Here is an 18,470-nt window from a genome sequence, read left to right as displayed (position 1 = left end):
AATGGAAATTGAATCGTTAATATACATTTGAAAAGCATATGCATACAGTATATGATAAAATACTTACATCTATTATGCTTTTTAATCTATTATGCTTTTTAAGGTACAAAAATATGAACAAAGACTCTCACAGCTGGGTTTTTTTCTGGAAATGTTGGTATTTTTGTTTTGGCGATGTTGGCCAACCTAACAATTTCAAATTATGATTGTAAATAAGGTCAAGGAAAGCTCATTCAGACAGCTAACTGGGGAATGGAGGGAAAAGATTTCAGGACCAGACATGAACACGCCTATTCTGCCTTGGTATCCCTCAAACACAGCTGAGTTTCTGAAGTGCTCATTTATGGGTCATATTGGGTTACAAATCACTTTAATATTGAATAGAGAGGTAATGAAATGTTAATCTTTTTGACTAAAGGGCAGTAGAACTGTATTTAGCTTATCCTGGCTTAAGGGGTCACCCTCAGTGGTTAATTTTTGCTAAATCCGGGCCTCAGCACATCTAAGATTAGTATTTCATAGTCCCAGGACCTCTGGGCTTGTTACATCAATTATCAATAAATCTAATAAAATGGTTGTGAAACAGTTTTAGTTATCATTATTCCATATAGCCCACCTTTGCCCTCATGGTCTCTCCGTTGTCCACTGTCAACCTCCTGTATATTTGAACACCGCCCCCGATTTCAGTTGCTGAGGAAAAGGCTGCTGCTGAAAGAAAACTATTGCCATGACATTTTCCATTCCTTTTGGAGGGTAATAATCTAAGCAACAGACAGTCTTTCTTTTCAGGGCTTATACTAAGGTGGTTCTCGTTGCATTGCTTTTTTCTTAACCTTGCCACCCCAAAAGTAAAGGTTTATTTTTCCATGGGAGCTAATATGTCTAAAATATTTTTAAAATACTTATTACCTAACCCCTTTGCTAAAACTAATACGTTTTGATGGTGATGCTGTTTGATTTACTAGTTGCAGTTGTCTGTCTTTAGATAATGGAAAGAGCATAGTCGATTTCACGTTGAGGTTCTCATGCACTAGCCAAGTAGTACTTAACCTTTTCAACCATTCTTTCCCTTCATTTCAGCCAGTTTTTAATTTCTATCCTGTAATGCTTAAGAAGACTCCTTTAGAATAAGAAATAAATTGGGTTTAACTTCATTGCTCCCATTAATCTGCTGATTAATTCATATGGCTAACACCTGCTGAAAATATGACCCTGAATATTAAAATATTCTATTTTCTGAAGTCCTCAGTAATGAGTTTAGTAGGATATAGAAAAAGTGGGGAGGAAAGGATCTTTATGGAGAAAATAGATTTGCAGCCAAATCATAGACTCAAATCAGGCCAGTGTGGAGGGTTCTGCTCATTGAGGGGACTATTCAAGTACCTTTTGTTCTAAATACTGTAGGTGTAAAAGCTAATGCTATATCTCTGTATATAGCTAAATGGAGAAGTTTATTTACTACTTGCTCTGTACTGTTTTCTGAATGTAAAGCCATCGGACTGTTCCAACTGTACTCTCAGGGTTTGTATACACTGCAGTTAGACACCTGCTGCTGGCTCATGTCAGCTGCGTGGGGCTTGCGGGGCTTGGGCCAATGGGCTAGTGGGCTGTTTAATTGCAGTGTAGCTGTTCAAGCCTAACTGTAGCCCAACCTCTGGGACCCTCCCACATCTCAAGGTTCTAACACCTGAGACTAAACATCTACACCGTAATTAAACAGTCTGTGACCCTGAGTCAGCTGACATGGGCCGGCCACGGGTTTTTAATTGCTGTATAGATACACCCTATGTGTATATAAGTGGGAGATCAGACTATTTATAGACTCACAAATTAATCCCAGAAGGAGATCATTAGATCATCTACTGAGATTTCTTCCAGTTGCACAGACCATAGATCTGAAATAGGCCATATAAAATTGGGTAGTGCTGGACATAATTACAGCCTGCTTTGTGATGTCTTCCAAAAATGTTGGGAAATTGAGAAAGCCAGGGATGTTTCACTCAAAATGAAGTAGCTTTTGGACCAGTTGTTTCTATGGGATAATAAAATCAGATTTATATAATTTTAACCCTTTTTCTTTTGGCAGAATACTTTCTGAAAATGGCAGAAGCTCATCAAGCCGTAGCATTTCAATTTACAGTAACTCCAGATGGGATTGACCTGCGAATGAGCCATGAGGCTCTCAGACAGATCTATCTCTCTGGTCTCCATTCCTGGAAAAAGAAGTTCATCAGATTCAAGGTATTGAGTTTCCGTTGATTTGAATGCATAATCCAGATGTATTTGATATTTTGAAAATTTGCTTGGATTTTGCATGAGTAGAACTAAATAATTGATGTAACTATAGGAAATTCTATTAATCCTGATTTAATCAAATCTTTTTATTTTAATAGGCCAATATTGTTCTCAGTTAAGTGCAAACATTGAGTTATGCTGAAGAATTTAGCACGAAGTGATATTGTGAGGAAATAGCAAAATATTTATGTGAAGGCTAATAATGAGGCATTTTTATTTGCCTTTTATATATGACACCAAGGTGCTATTCTAAATTTTATTCCTGGAGGAATTCTGTGCCAAAAACTTAAATTTTATCGGTTAATGATCCTGGTTAACTGCAACAACCCCCGTTTTCCTTGCATGTCATTTAAAACTCAGGCTGGCTTAGTCCCAGCCTGCCAGTCTGAGTTTTAAATGAAGAGTATGCAGGGGAGCTACCTGCTGCCCATGAGATGCCAGAGCAGCCTCTGTCTGCAGGGAGCTCAGGATAGGGCTGCTGCTCTCCTGCGCTGCTGCCTCTGTATCAGAAGCAGCAGCATGGCGTGGCAGGGGACTCCGCAGGAGTGGGGCTAGGAGCCAGGAGTGCCCTGGTTGCCCTGCCCTCTCCCGGGGAAACATTAAATAACTATGTAACTGCTAAGAATTGTTACAATTTTACACAATTGTTAAAATAAATGATTTCCGAGATCCCTAGTTTCAGGGATTTTTGGTAAATTATTTCAAAATAACGGCCAGCAAGTATGTCTGCAGCAGTATAGACTCTGATTTCCCCAGGATCAGAAAGTTAGAGACCCCCCTACAACAACTCAGTTCTGGTTTCTCTGTTATGCTTCTGTTGGGCATCTCAGTCTGGTGTGTCACATGTGCCAGCTGGACATCTTGAGGAGTAAACTTTGCCCCTCCGGTTTGACACCTGCACCCTCTACCTCTCAGAGCCAAATTGCAGTCCAGGCACCTGCACCTCTTTCCTGCCCTGCCCTCCAGCCCAGACACTTCTCTCCAGAGCCTAGCTGAATGATGCTCACTCAGCCCAGAGTCCCTTACTCACCAGAGTCCAGGGATCCAGAGAGAGAAACAGCCTGATACTGGGTCCTGGGCTCATACAGAGTTTCCTGCATGTTGCCTCCTTGCTTCAGGATGGGCTGGGAGCTGCAGCTACCAGGAACCCTCCAACTCCCCCATTCCCTTCCCCTTGATAGTGTCCTGTATATATAAGCTAGAGAGTAGGGAAGTTAAAATGGTTAACCATTTTAACTCTGCTGCCAGACCCCTGTTATGGCTATGAGGTGCTGTTGAGGCTTTAGCTGGCTTCCACTGGAGTTAACCAGTAAGCATAGCAGTGAGCCTCGTGCCTACCATTGTGTTTACTGTTTAACCATTTAACATCCCTACTAGGGAGCTGTGCTCTGCTGAGTCTAGCAGCCTCTAGTGCTGGCCAGCAGCTCTGCGGCACTAATTCTGCAGGAAAAAATGAAATTCCTCGCAGCACATTAATTTTGCATAAATTCTGCATTGCATGGTGGCACAGAATTTCCCCAGGAGTAAAATTTAAATAACACTGCTGTTGGTGTTCTCCTTGTGCTCTTCAGTTAACAATAGTTCAGATCTTCAAATCCCCAGAAGAAGCATAGCATAGGTTATCACGTTAAGTGGTCACATTGTTAATAAGACCAAGAGAGAACTAACATAGTTAAAATTAAAATAAAGAATAGATTGAGAAAAGATTGTCACTCTTGGTTAAACAAAATTTTGGCTTCTCTAGGCCCCAGTATTGCAAACATGTACACGTCTCATTACTTAGAGAAATCTCAGAGTTATTCCCATGTTTAAAGTTATTCACATACATAAGAATTAAAGCCCTGGTTGTGCATACTTTCTATCAGAATTAAGTTTCCAAAAAATAAAAACAAATATTGATGAAAACATGGTGACTTTTTGAAGATTCTGATGTTATATAAGTGTCTTTTAGTAAGTTAACATTAGATAATGGTCCTCTAATGTATAGAATGCTTACAAAATCAAATCTGGGTTTTACATTAAATTCTAAGTATTGAGGTCTAGATTTTTGTGAATTCACTGGGCTTTTTGCGGGGGAGTATCTGTTTTTACATTATGCATATTTATGCACAATTACTGTGAGTGTAGACAGACTTGTCTGAACTGTGAAATGCTGAAATATTTAAAATAGCTTTACTATAAATACACACACACATTTGAGATTCTTCTACAACAGCATCTAGATAACTGTTTAATTATATACAAATCTTACCTGTGCTTTTAGAATCCAAATTGGTAAAATCTTGCTACCACACTGAGCATCTGATTTTGAAAGGCCAGTTTCAGCTGAAGTGGATGGTCCATTAAATAGTTACTTGTGTTAAAGAGGTTCATTCATTCCAGCCTCTCTTTAGCAGTCTTCCCCATCTCAGAGCCGAGCCTTTGCTGGTGCCGCTTCACGCCTGCACGAGGCTTGCAGTTCCTTGTCTTCCCCCAAGTTATGCCCATGTTTAAGTGTGGGAGGAGGCATTGTCCCTGGCCCCTCCTGATTCTGGAACCATCGTGAACAGTAATATATAATCTCTAAGCTCAATTCATCCATCATTTTGATAGAATGGCTTCTGAATCTCAGTTATTTCTTCCTCCAATCTAGTCAGCTCATCTGTGTCCTTTTCCTTGTTCTGAGTTAGATTGAAAAATATTGGAATTTGTTTTGTACTTTATTGTATTGTTATTTTGGCATGGTAAAGCTAAGTAAGGTATTCTGTTTTCCAGAATGGAATTATCACAGGCGTGTATCCTGCTAGCCCATCGAGTTGGCTTATTGTTGTGGTGGGGGTGATGTCAACTATGTATGCCAAAATTGATCCTTCTTTAGGAATAATAGCTAAAATCAACCAAACCCTTGATACAACGTAAGTAGACTGGCACCTATTGCTGTTTCCTCTGAACTAGTCAGGTTTTTTTTTAATGCAGACAAGCATTTCTCGTGTAAAACAGACCTATAATCTAATAGACTTCCACATGCCAAGTTTTAAGTTAAAGAGCTAAATCATAGTACAATATGTAATATGTAAGTCACCATGTTGGTATTACCACCTCATTTTATTGGCATGGATAGAATCTGAGGAGTACAACTGTCAGCTTTTCATTTAACAAGAACAGACAGCACAGGTGATGTGCACAGGGACTGAAGTACATTAACAGATCATGTAAAGAGGAATCTTCTACAACCCTGCTCTACAATGTGCCTGGCTTAGGCTTGTGCTGTTAGTTATCTGTGAGTGCTAAATTCATTCACAATTTTAAGAAAATACGAGCGGGCGGTGCTTTGTGCTCACTACGCTCACCAACCCTCATCTGTCTGTCTAATATGATATATAAATAAAATATGAGATATATTTATATATCTCCCTCAATGGGATGTTTCATCTGGAGACTGACCTGTATATATCAGGACCCTATCTCTGTTTGAAAAAAATGCAAAAATATTTAACACATTTCAAGTGGTATTGTCTAACTGTGTGATTAAAACTGTGATTAATCATAATTAATTTTTAATCAGTTTTTTTTAGTTTAATTGTGTGAGTTAAATGTGATTAATTGATAGGCCTACTCTCAATTGAAAAAACTGGACTTAGCCTGAAGAAAAAAACTAGCCTGGCAATGGCCTCAAAAGGTGAAGACTGTTTATCCACAACCTAGGTACTGCATTGACAGCTGAAGTACAAGCTGTATCACAGCACCTTTCAGTGTGTTCTCCTTCCTGAGCAGGATAGATAATCTCTAGGGAGTGAGCTGAATGACAAAGAAAGATTTGCTTCTTTCTCCTCTTTGAGTTTGCCTAGATAAGAAAAAGATTTAACCAGAGTAGTTTCCTTTGTATAAATGCAAGTTAACGTCTTTTACCTTAATTTCTGTTGCTCAAGGTCAACCCTGTGGGGAAGCCTAGGGAATTACACCAGTGAGGAATTAGGCATATTGGTGTTTCTGCATACATTCCTTATTTTCTCCGCATTCTAATAATCCCGTCTCTGGAATACCCCTTACATGTGTGCACACAACTGCTCTTATGTGGGGTGTTGGCAAAGAAAGTGGCAGAAGTACACTGCCAATATAGTTTCTCTGTGCTGGAAGACTTCAAGCCACACAATGATTTCTTAGTGAAAGGTTAGCTCTTGGACTTTTATATAGAGCTGGGGTGGGCAAAATATAGCCTCTGGGCCAGATCCAGCCTGCCAAGCTGCTGGATCCGATCCACAGACACAGCGGGAGCATCAGCACATCTCCCTGCCTGCCACATCTACCCACGATACTCAGAGCAGCTTTCTGAATGCTGTGAGCCTGGGGGGAGGGTGAGAGGTTTTGCATATTGCCCCTGCTCCCTGTGCAATCTTGCAGCTCCTGTTGGTTGACTTCAGGCCAATGGGAGCCGCGTATTTGCAGGACAGGCAGCATGCAGAGTACTTCTCCCCCTGGGCTCACAGCATTAAGAGCAGCACGCATGGCTCCTCTCTCTCCCCCCACCTGGCTGAGGAACCTGCTGGGTAGGGCTGCAGGCTGGAAGCCACCCAGGTAAGCGCTCCTGGACCATAGCCTGCCTTTGTCACCTCAGCCCTTCCTTCCCTCAACACTCTGCTGCCTCACCTATACCTCTAGCCCATGTAACCGAAACCCTCTGCACCCATACTCCCTCCCTCCCCCCGACCCTGCATCCCCTTTTACACTCCTCCAGGTCATAACTCCCTCCCAGACCCTTCATCCTCTCCTATGCTGCTCCTTCAGGTCAGAATTCTCTCCTGCACCCATGCCTCCTCCTGGACCCTGCACCTCCTCTTGCACCCCAGTATCTTGCTCCACATCACGTCCGTGTCCTTTATCCAAATTCCCTCCCAGATGCCACACCCCCTCCTGCACTTCAGTCCCTTATCCCAAGCTCTCATCTGCACCCAACCTCCATCCCAGACCTCACTCCTCCTTCATTAATGTAATGGAAGAGTGTGGCCCTTGACCACTTAACCAAATTCTTTGAGTGGCCCCGCCATCAAAAATTATTGCCATCCCCTGATATGGAGCTTAATATGGAGTAGTCTCTAGGAACACTTTTGTAGTTCTTATACGTTGTTTTACCTCTTCTGACATTAATTGTTATATTCTGACTATTTATTTTAAATAGTGGTTATATGTCCAACCAAACACAGAACATTGTGAGTGGGATGCTTTTTGGAACAGGGCTATGGGTAGCCCTTATTATGACAATGCGATACTCACTGAAGATGCTGCTTTCCTATCATGGATGGATGTTTGCTGAACATGGCAGACTTTCCCAGGGAACCCAGATTTGGATGGTAAGGAAATTTTGTCTGTGTTTATTTTAATTGTAGCACTGATAAGATTTCTTAAATACCATTTGATCTCTTTTTGTATCAATAAGCTCTTAGGAGCCAACTCTTCAGTTATTTTTCAGTTTTCCTTTGTTCCATTCATCCTTAATGTTGCTATACATTGGAATGACTTTGTACAATGCTGTTTATTCTCCCAACATCTTTGGTTGCTGTCATCCATTTGCCACCTGAGTTGCTGGTGAAATAGTTCTGATAGTTGTGTAATTTGCTAATCCACCCAAAGCAGGGGATCAAATATATGTCTTACAGCTACCTTTCTTTAGTATGGAAGTACAATTAAGAGATAAGTCCCAGTATACAATGCTGCATCTTCTAGACAATAAGCTGATCTAACTGCTTAGAGGAGGCTGGAACAATGAATTTTGGTCAGTGTATACTCCTGTAGGAATTCTGCTCCAAAAAAGTAAAAATTCTGCAAACAACATTTTGAAATTCTGCAAATTATGTAGTTTTATTTTGACAAATATAATCATGACAGTTTCAGTTACTTTGGAGATTTATTTCAAAATACATGTCAGCAAGCATATAGAAATACAACCACCCTCCCCCAATACAGATCTACAAAAAATGCCCCCAGGAGTAGAGTTAAAGTAACCTCTCTCAACCCAGTTCTTGCTTCTCTGCCACTCTCCCCTCCCCAATCCCAGCTGGAGGGTCAGAGACCCACTCTCACCCCTTAGAGCTCAGCCATAGGGGAGCAAATGTGATCTCTCTTTCATAGTAGAGAAATGCTGTAATCTACTAAATTTAAAGTCAAATAGTTGCAGCCCTCTGCTTCTTGGCCACATGGTTTTCAATTGGGTAGAGTTTAGATACTCTTGACCCAAAATAACTGGAACAAGATCAGCAGTGTACCATGATTGTGCCTGATGAACTGAGAGAGAATTGCAAAGGAAGAGCAAGACAAAAGATAAATCTTCTAGGGAGTCTAAAATAGTAAAGCTCCTTTTACTGCTCCCCTATGATCCACCTTCTCATTTGTTGTTTAGTTTAATTTCATTTACTTGAAATCTTTTCATTCAAATTAATTTCCATATAGTTGAAAATAAGGAAGTTTGGCTACTTTACAGTTTTCTATAGCTATTTTGGTCCACAGAAAGTATATATTTGTTGTGAGCTAAGAGTTCTTGCTCCTATTGCTGGTCATGATTCTCTGGAGAAGAATCTATGTAAAAAGCTGTCATATACCTCAAATGATATGTTTAGAGAGGTCTATGTTTGCATGTGAGTGAATGCTTTTGTGGGAGGGAATTTTCTATTAATCAAATTCAATTGTCTGCGCTAAATACTTACATCTTGTCTTGCCTTGGTTGAATTAAAAATTATGTAAAAACCCTATTAAGATAAACATGATACACTTTATCCATCACATCCTCCAAGTTTACTTCAATTTGTGGATAACATGTAGTGGCTATATTATGGAGAATGTTCAGTGTGGGCATGTAGAATGATAAACTAAAATTTTCCTAAAGTGAATATGTATGTAATGAAATTTTTGATAGTTCCCTCAGATACAGTATTGAGAGCCTCCTGATATGAATTTGTACAGTACAGGTGCTGAATGGTAAGCCACAGTGCACTCTGTCAAAATTGCTTGGCATTCTCACTGGCAGTTTTCAGCATGTCCTACTAAATGGATATTTTAAATGGTTAATCCTCCCTTATAATGCTAAGCTTGTGCAGTGTGAACTGTAATGCTAATTATGTCTGGATGCCTACATTCTATTTCTGGGTACTGTTAGGAAGCTGTTTCTCTTCATGGTTGTAAGTGTGTCTTCCATTATGAAGAAGTGTCAGTCTTGAGAGGCAACACTGGAACAACTCAGAACTAGTTATTATACTTTGGAACTACATACTGCCTCATATTTTTACTATCTAACATAGCTGGTTTACAAACTTATAATGGTGGTGATGGTGTAAACTTACTTCCTTCATAAACAGGGTTGACCTTCATAGCTTTTTACATCTTTGATATTCCATTATTTATTTTTGGACTATTTCCCATTTATTTCTCCACTGTTCCCTTGAGTAAGAGCATTCAGAGGTGTGGTAAACACAAATTTACTGATCTTCATTCAGAAATAAAGTCTCGTGATTGGAAAATTGGACTGTCTGTTCACCCATAGTCCAAACAGCTTTGAAAGTGATTGGAAACTAGTAATGCTATTCTTACAGTTTTTGTTTTTTTTAAAGGAAATTTATTATTTTAAATTCCTGTAGCATTGCCAATATTAGGGAGAAAACCTGTTATAGTTTCAGATTTATTCTGTAGAGAGCAAGGAGAAATTTTGTTTGTGTGCTGTGAAGGCAACACCCCTTAGAGTGAGATCATTGTATCTGGATATGAAATAAGAGATGCTAACTGGAGAATAAATTACTTAAATTATTTTTTGACAAATAATTTGAGAGGTATCCAAATTGTACGAGAATGTATTTTCTGTTAACAAGCTTACTATAGGAAACAAAGGCTACATAAAAGTGAATATTGCTATGATATCAGGTGAGCAAATATATGCCTTGTCATGGGAGAATTTGCACCTGAGATGGTTCAAGTATTCTGAACCCAAATTGTCCCCTCCCCACATGAAAAGATGCAGAAAGCATCCTCCTGATGGAAATTTCAATGGCCATGATTATCCCCATTCCCCCCGTGAAAAGTGTGAGGCTTGCCCACCAATCTTATAGCTCCTTTGGAGGATAGGGCCACCCATGTGAAGATCCTGTGCTCCAGGTGGCCTCCTGGATCTTTTCTGGCAGTCATGCTACTGGGAATAACTGGAAGCTCTGAAGGGGTCAAGGCAGGGAGAAACTGAAAAGGTAGTATATCTGATCACAGAAAAACTGACTTTTCTGTGTAAGTTCTGCAGGGGCAGAGGGGGAATGAATTGAATTGCCATCCTGTGCCCACCAAGTAGTTGCCTCTTCTATTGAGGATGCTGAACTACACAGAGAAGTCTCCACTGGTTTCTTGGGTATGGGTGCAGGGAGAACTGAGTGAAGACTGATTCTTCTTTTCATACTTAAGTGGAGTGATCCATTATGAGGAACCCTTCCATGTGTGTCATGATCTGTCCCTTTGTTTTATGGTAGCACTAGAAGAATAACCTGGTATTGCTTGGTCCTTCAGGGCAGGGGCTGTGGGTGTAGCGAGTGCAGGAGTCAGGGTTGGGAGCTGAAAGGTGTGGGGAGCCTGAGGTCAGAGAGTGGAGATACAGGAGTCAGGTCAAGGGGTGGAGCTCACGGGAGGATGTGGGAAGTGTGAGGGGGCTACCTGCGATAGGTAGAAGGGGTTCTTTCCACATGAAGTCTGAAGGTGATTTTTTTTTCAAGACACTTGAAGGCCCTACATACACTAAAACTTGGTTTTTAACACTGGCACCCTCATATTTGTTTTCACTGTGTGCTTAGAAACTGTGCTATGGACTTGTTGGAACAGTGGTTTCTGTTAAGAATGAACTTTTGGTAGAAACCCCCACTGTCCATGTTAGATTTGGATACCAGGCTAAAACTATATAGGAAAAATGGTTCTCAAACATTTTAATTTTTTAAAATGTGGTTGTAGCTATTCCAGCAGTAATGGGCAGGGCTCGACAATCTATGTAATCTACTCGCCCTGGGCGAGTAGATTATATCCTGGAAGAGCCAGGTTCGGGCGATCTGCGCATGCGCAGAACGCCGGACAGCACGGCTGGCGAGCAAGGCTCGCTGCGGCTCGGTGAGCCCTGGTGATGGGAATAGGTTTTGAGAGATCCTGTAGATACAAGTTCAGTTTTCAGTCATTCCAATCCTCTAGTTTTAAAAAATGTAAACATATTCAGAAAAAAAACCCACTTTACAAAGAACTTCTATGGTCAGTGTCATAGACATTTTCCTTTCAAAGGCCTTTAGGTTGTGAACTGAGACATTTACCAGATTTTCACCGTATAACAGAGACTGTGTCTTAGTAGATAAAGCTCTAGATTGGAAAACTCACTTGCTTATTCATCAGGCTAGTGGCTGAGCTGGGGAAACAAGGTTTCCTGCGTTCCAAAGTGTGCTAAGGCAATAATGATGTTTACCTTCTTTGTAAAGTCTTAAGATCTATTGAAGAAAAGCTAGGTATTAATTTTCATCTCTCTCAACTTTTAAGTCATTTTGAATGTAATAGAGTGTTTCTTTTTTTTTTAATTTCAGAGACTGGTAAAGCTTTTCTCAGGTTGTAAACCAATGTTGTACAGCTTTCAGACATCTCTGCCACGACTACCGGTCCCAGCTGTTAAAGACACTGTAAACAGGGTGTGTTGCTGGAAGAGTTGAATTCTTTTTTTCACAATTTGATTGCAAATATAGTATGATTTTCACTGTCTTGCATATGATAAATGTACTTAAATGGTTAATGGTATTAAGATCTCCTTCCTATAAGATCCTTCCTATTTTAGTAACAGATTAAAATAGTTAAATGTCAATTAAAATAATAGCTATGAAAGACCAAAAATAATTCTGAGTTAAACTGACACTTTTCCCTTTAATCTTATCATTGGGTCTAGGCTCTCATGATATTGCATGCCTTGTCAGGTACAGCAGTACATGGAGTGTGATTATCTGGGATAGAGAGACTTTGATATCCCTTGCTTTGATTATCCGTATTGTGTGCTCTTAATGTAACTTAAGTATACTGCTTCTGTTATAATAGGCTTTGTATTGGGAATTCCTTTAAGGCAAGATTCCAACTACAAAAGGTACTTATAGGGTTTTTTTTAATTCTTGCAAGTAAAGAACCTCTGCTGGCCCTAGGCAAACTAACTATATCTAAAAATGAATATGCAACAAAAATAGTTATAGCAATTAACTCAATCCCATGTAACTGAAAAAATCCCTAAAAGGACTCAAAATTAAGGAAATACTTAATTCATAATATAAAATGTCTCACCTATTAAAAGGAAAATCCCTTTCCCAAAAAATTCTAAAATTCTGTGTGAATAGATGTGCTTTCATTTATGATTTGGTAACAAGTAGTGAGTAGATGGGATAGAGATGGGAAGTGAGAGTACCAAATTTGAAGGGGAAAAATTATATAATAGGAAATGAGTTTGTAACTTTCAAGATTTTTGTTCTCAATTATTTTTTACTAACATCTGTTACAGCTGAATCCCTGTAAACTGAGGTTAAGTACTTCTCTTTGTTTATTAAACTCTTTGGCTGTGACTAGACTGGCAAATTTTTCCACAAAATCATCTGCTTTTGCGGAAAAACTTGCCAGCTGTCTACACAGGCCGCTTGAATTTCCGGAAAAGCACTGACGATCTCATATAAAATCATCAGTGCTTTTTCCGAAAGAATTTTGTGCAAAAGGGCCAGTGTAGATAGCATAGTACTGTTTTCCGCAAAAAAGCCCCGATCGCGAAAAAGGCGATCGGGGCTTTTTTGCGGAAAACCGTGTCTAGATTGGCCACGGACACTTTTCCACAAAAAGTGCTTTTGCGGAAAAGCATCCTGCCAATCTAGACATGCTTTTCTGAAAATGCTTTTAACGGAAAACTTTTTCGTTAAAAGCATTTTCAGAAATTCATGCCAGTGTAGACGTAGTCTTTATGAATAAGTGACAAGGAGCGTTGAAAGCTATGGCACCAACAGTAATTCCTTTTTGTGTTTATTCTAGTATCTGGAATCAGTTCGACCACTTATGGATGATGAACAGTTCAAAAGAATGGAGGGCCTTGCCAAAGATTTTGCAGTTAATCTTGGACCAAAACTGCAATGGTATTTGAAACTGAAATCCTGGTGGGCCACAAACTATGTAAGCAGATGACCCAAGTGATCTTGTGAAAGCACATAGTTTGTTTACCTCTCCCATTGCATTTTTTCCTAATTTAATGCATGCTTTTTAAATTTTCTATCTTCTGTAATATTTGAGGAAGTCCCAAACCAATATTACTAAAAATGCCTTGCATCTTGATTGTTAATGTCTTGTATACCCATTAAGTGTTACAGTACCACTGTGTAATAGGTATTGTACAGTCCAACATCAGAGTTAAAAACTGACCAATCAACCACACACCTCATTTGGAACTGGAAGTAGGCTATTGGGCAGCAGCATTGACCAAAAAAACCCCCAAAACCGAAATATAGTACAGCACCGTGTTAAACGTAAACTACTTCATGATAGCAGTTTTTGAAGTATCTAAAAGGCCGTTACAAGGAGGAGGGAGAAAAATTGGTCATCTTGGCTTCTTATAAGAGGACAAAAAGCAAGGGACTTAAATTGCAGCAAGGGAGATTTAGTTTGGACGTTAAGAAAAACTTTCCAATTGTCAGGGTGGTTATACACTGAATGAATTGCCTAGGGAGGTTGTGGGATCTCCATCGCTGGTGATATTTAAGAGCACATTGGACAGACATCTATCAGGGATGATCTAGAGTGCCTACTCCTGCTATGAGGGCAGGGGACTGGACTCCATGACCTTTCAAGGTCCCTTCCAGTTCTATGATTCTGTGATTCTATTAAAAAAAATCATTTTTCTTCTGCATAGTTAAGTTAAAGTTCAGTTACAAATTCTCAAAAGAACAGCCATAACATTTTGTTTAGAGTGCCAAACAATCTCCATTGCTAGGATGTTTGTAACTCTGAGGTTCCAAAGTATTGATATTCCTGTTTTCTAGCTGGATAAATGTAACCATTATCTCAATAATTTGCTCAGTGTGGCACAATGAGTAAGTGGCAGAGCCATGAGTAGAACTTCAGAATTTGTGTCTTATTACTATAGACCAGGCTGCCTGTCTACCATTGAACATTTCTCAAAATCTACTAGATTTACCCCGTGTTGCTCAGGTCCTTAACTCAATTTTTGTGGTTTTGGAAAATAAAAAAAGAAAATGTCCATGTTTCATTTAAATCATTGCTCTGGGATGGAGCTGGGGATGAGGGGTTCAGTATGCAGGTTACCCCAGCCCTCTCTCACTGCAGCAGCCTGGGTCCAAGTGAGAAGCATCTCTCCATTACCACTACAGCTCCAGCAGGCAGAGCCAGAGGAGTGGTGCCTGTCCCCAAGCTGGGGCAGGTCCAGGTTAATCTGTCCCCTGCATTCCCCACAAGAGAGCAAACTGCACGCTTTGGCCTCGCTCCCTGAGGAAGGAGAACAGCCAGAAATGTTCCTATATGAATTGGGATAAAAGGGAGCTTCAGCCCCTTTCCCCACCAAGGGAGCCTGGGGGATGGGAGGATTGGGGCTGGACAGTCCTGGACACAGTGGGGGTATGCCTCCAGCCAGCCCCTTTCACCTGTCTGGTTATGGTCTTTTGTTTGTATGGTTTTATGAAAAGCAATCCCATTCCAGACACATCCCATTTTCTTGGCATAACCAAACCATTACCTTGCTTTAAGTTATGAAAGAGGAAGCTGTATACCAAATTTGGTGATCCTAGCTCTTACCATTTAGGAGGAGTACTTGGACGAACGGACAGACAAACACACACACACTCTCTCAAATATATAGCAGATTAAGTTAACATGCAACTTCTTCACCAAGCTGGTCTAGGATGCAGGGAATAGAAAGGCAGTGTGATTTCTCCTGCCCTCCTTACCTGTACTGAGTATGAACTTAATGCAGATGTGAGTCTGGTCAATTATGTATACATATTAAAGAAGAAAACAAAGTTGTAGCCACTGGAATGGGTGGGTGAGGGTTTTTGTGTGTGTATTGGGAGGGTGGGGGAAGAGAGACACACATGCCTGTTGTTGGCCCGTTATATAAATCCTTAAACAGTAAGGCATCCATTGGCACTTTAAAGCCTAATAATTTTATTATGGCATAAGCTTTCATGAGGAGCAACTCAATTCATCAGATGCATGAAGTGAAAGACAAACATACAGTAGGGATACAGAGATTGGAGTGATACATTTAGAGCGAATTCAATCAGGGTGATGTGGATAAGAAGGTGAGAATATGTAAAGTGGAAAATGACTTATTGTTATGAGAGAGCCATTCCTAGTCCCTATTCAGATCCATTCTGATGTTGTCAAATTTGCATATGAATTCCAGTTTAGCAGTTTCATAGGGCAGTCTGTTTTTGAAGGTTTTTTTGCTTGAGAATGTTTCCTTGTTTTTGCTGGAATAGGCTAACACGGCTACCTCTCTGAAACGTAAATCTTAGCTATATATGATAGCTTGAGCAAGCTTATGAACTTAGAGTGACCCTACCCTTATGAATAATGTTTCAGAAGCTTTATTAGGTGCAGTATAAGGACACTAAAAATACCATCTGAAAAGAAGATGGAAGATTGCTTCAAAAGCTGCTTACCTGAGTGTTAAAGCTGAATATCTGACCTTAGCTTTCTGTGTTCTTGTGATTTTTTTCCCCAAACAATGACACTTCAGCATTCAGAATTAATTATTTAAAAAAGCCTTTCCTTCTGCATGGTGTGTTGTAGAACTGCTACAGTTGAGGATGGAATCCATTGAAAAGCAAAGGTACAGGCTAATGAGCGCATGCTAAGTTTTGTTGTCCTTTATAGGTTAGCGACTGGTGGGAAGAATATATCTACCTCAGAGGACGTGGGCCAATTATGGTTAATAGTAATTACTATGCAATGGTGAGTAAATTTACTAAACCTTTTTATAGAACACTCCTTATTAGGATTCCTATTACCTTTTGTTTAGTACTTCCTCTCTGAACTCTATTGCTAGTAAGGGATATAATCTGTGCTTTCTTCTTGCTGGCCATAATCTGCACATAATGTCCTACAAAAGCACTGATGTCTTTTAATATGGAAATTATTGTAATAAACTCAGTTCCTTCATCTTTAGCTCTGCTTAATTAGGTAGGATTCTATTTCAGATTCAGGAGCTCAAAGAGTATTATTACTTCTAGTAGAATACTAGAATGTATGTTTACTGTGACATACATTGCCTCAAGGCTCATAAATGGTAATGACTGATTTACCACCCACTAGGATTTCTGAGAGGAATCCAAGTCTCTGTGCTTTGGATCCCATGGGGTATGTTAAGCTTCAACACTTATTACAGTGAGGGGAGGTAGTTCTTCTGTCGCTGAAATAAATCCACCTCTCCAAGAGGAAATAGCTAAGTCCTCTGAAGAATACTTCCATTGACCTAGTGCTATCTACACTGAAGCGTAACAATGTTCCTTAGTGGTGTGAGATTTTAGAATTCATAAGCTGTGCAGACGTAGCCCCAGTTCATCACAGCTCAGCATGTTGTTATACTAGATGCTGCTTTAAATTATTGAATATGTACATGTTGGAAGTAAAAATATGAACTTCTGTTATGAGAAAACAAGTACTAGTCACTTCCAGGTTTCAGTGACTCCCGGATATTTTATTTGAATTAAAGTTTTAGTATAGGTTGAACCTCTCTAGTCAAGCACCCTTGGCACCTGACTGCTGCTGAACTAGAGAATTTGCCAGACCACGGGAGGTCAGTATTATTTGGCAGCATTAATAACACTTCCACTGCTTACTGGGTTCTCAAAAGACATTCAGGGTTGAATTAGAGCTAAATAACAGCACAAAACACTGAGAGCCAGGACTTGTGGCTGTAGTCACACTTTATGGGACCACAGGAAGCTTGGCCACACCCATGATAAGTGGTCATCTGGCTAACTAAAATCTTGCTGGACTGTCGATGTTGCTGAGTACCAGACTAGAGAGGTTCAACCTGTATTGCTCTTCTTTGCAAGTGTGGTGCCTGGTATATACCTAAAATGTAGTTTGGCCCAGCTATGTTGCACAGGGATGTGAAAAATTCACACTTGAGAGATGCAGTTAAATTGATCTAAGTCCAAATGCTAATTTGTTGAAAGAATTCTTCCATGAGCCTAGCTACTGCCTCTAGAAGGGATGTATTTACTACAGCAATGGAAAAACCCCTTCTGTTGCTGTAGCAAGTACCTGTGCTACAGTGCTGAGAGAGAGCTGTGCTACAGTGCTGAGAGAGAGCTGTGCCGCTGCAGTGCTTGTATTATAGACCTAGCCTAAATAAACTGTTTGGACTAGATTTCAGTCAACAATTCTTCAGTCTAAAGCAGTGGTCCCCAACCATTTGAGGTTGCCGGGCGCCAGGGGGCGTGGCCGTTCGTCCGCCGGGCACCAGAGGGCAGGGACACTTGCACGCCCTGGGGCGGGGGTCCCCCTCAAGCGCCGCGCACCGGGTGGCGGTGCCCGTCTCCCCCACCTCAAGCGCCGCGCGCCAGGGGGGCGGCGCCCGCCCCCCCCACCTCAAGCACCGTGCGCCGGGGGGCGACGCCTGCCCCCCCTCCAAGTACCGCGTGCCCAGGGCCCCCTCCAAGCGCCACGCACCTGGGGCCGGCTCCGGCACTATGCATGCACCACGTGCCCGGGGGCAGGCCAGCCCCAAGCACTTGGTGGGCGTACACAAATGCCCCCGCGGGCGCCGTGTTGGGAACCACTGGTCTAAAGCTATTTGAGGAGCAAATACTGCTATTATTTTGTGACTAAACTTGTTAAAAGTAAGAACTTGTTGAGCACAGTATGGCTAGTGATCTGGCAAGTTTCCCTACCCGTAAAGCCTTTTCTGTAATTACACTGGAATAAATTATGGGGAAAATTGTATTTTGACTGATGCATGATTAATGGTAATTATAGTAATTGGTAATTATAGTACCTAGATTAACTTCCCTTTCTTCTGTCTTCAGGACTTTTTGCATGTTCTTCCCACCTCCCTGCAAGCAGCTAGAGCTGGTAATGTTATCCATGCCACCCTTCTCTACAGGAAAAAATTGGACAGACAGGAAATCAAGCCAGTATGTAAATTCACTTAAATACTTTCAAATTTA

The 18,470-nt window shown here is 40.7% G+C and overlaps 1 protein-coding gene across 2 annotated transcripts in view; it reads left to right on the top strand.

Annotated features, from left to right (window-relative positions):
• The window catches only part of CPT1A (carnitine palmitoyltransferase 1A), a 78,769-nt gene that overhangs the window by 20,015 nt on the left and 40,284 nt on the right, over window positions 1-18,470 (top strand). For both annotated transcript variants that reach the window (XM_006131643.3, XM_075928332.2), the window contains exons 2-8: window positions 2,087-2,241; window positions 5,050-5,189; window positions 7,451-7,622; window positions 11,853-11,954; window positions 13,318-13,455; window positions 16,171-16,248; window positions 18,330-18,437. In XM_006131643.3, the coding sequence (XP_006131705.2) occupies window positions 2,101-2,241; window positions 5,050-5,189; window positions 7,451-7,622; window positions 11,853-11,954; window positions 13,318-13,455; window positions 16,171-16,248; window positions 18,330-18,437 (879 nt within the window). In that variant the 5' untranslated portion in view covers window positions 2,087-2,100. The remainder of the gene's footprint in view (window positions 1-2,086; window positions 2,242-5,049; window positions 5,190-7,450; window positions 7,623-11,852; window positions 11,955-13,317; window positions 13,456-16,170; window positions 16,249-18,329; window positions 18,438-18,470) is intronic.

This window comes from Pelodiscus sinensis, chromosome 5, assembly GCF_052426305.1.
Source record: "Pelodiscus sinensis isolate ZL-2025 chromosome 5, ASM5242630v1, whole genome shotgun sequence".
NCBI classification, from domain to species: domain Eukaryota; kingdom Metazoa; phylum Chordata; order Testudines; family Trionychidae; genus Pelodiscus; species Pelodiscus sinensis.
The sequence above is the reverse complement of the archived record's forward strand: the minus strand, read 5'-3'. Positions and strand labels throughout refer to the sequence as shown.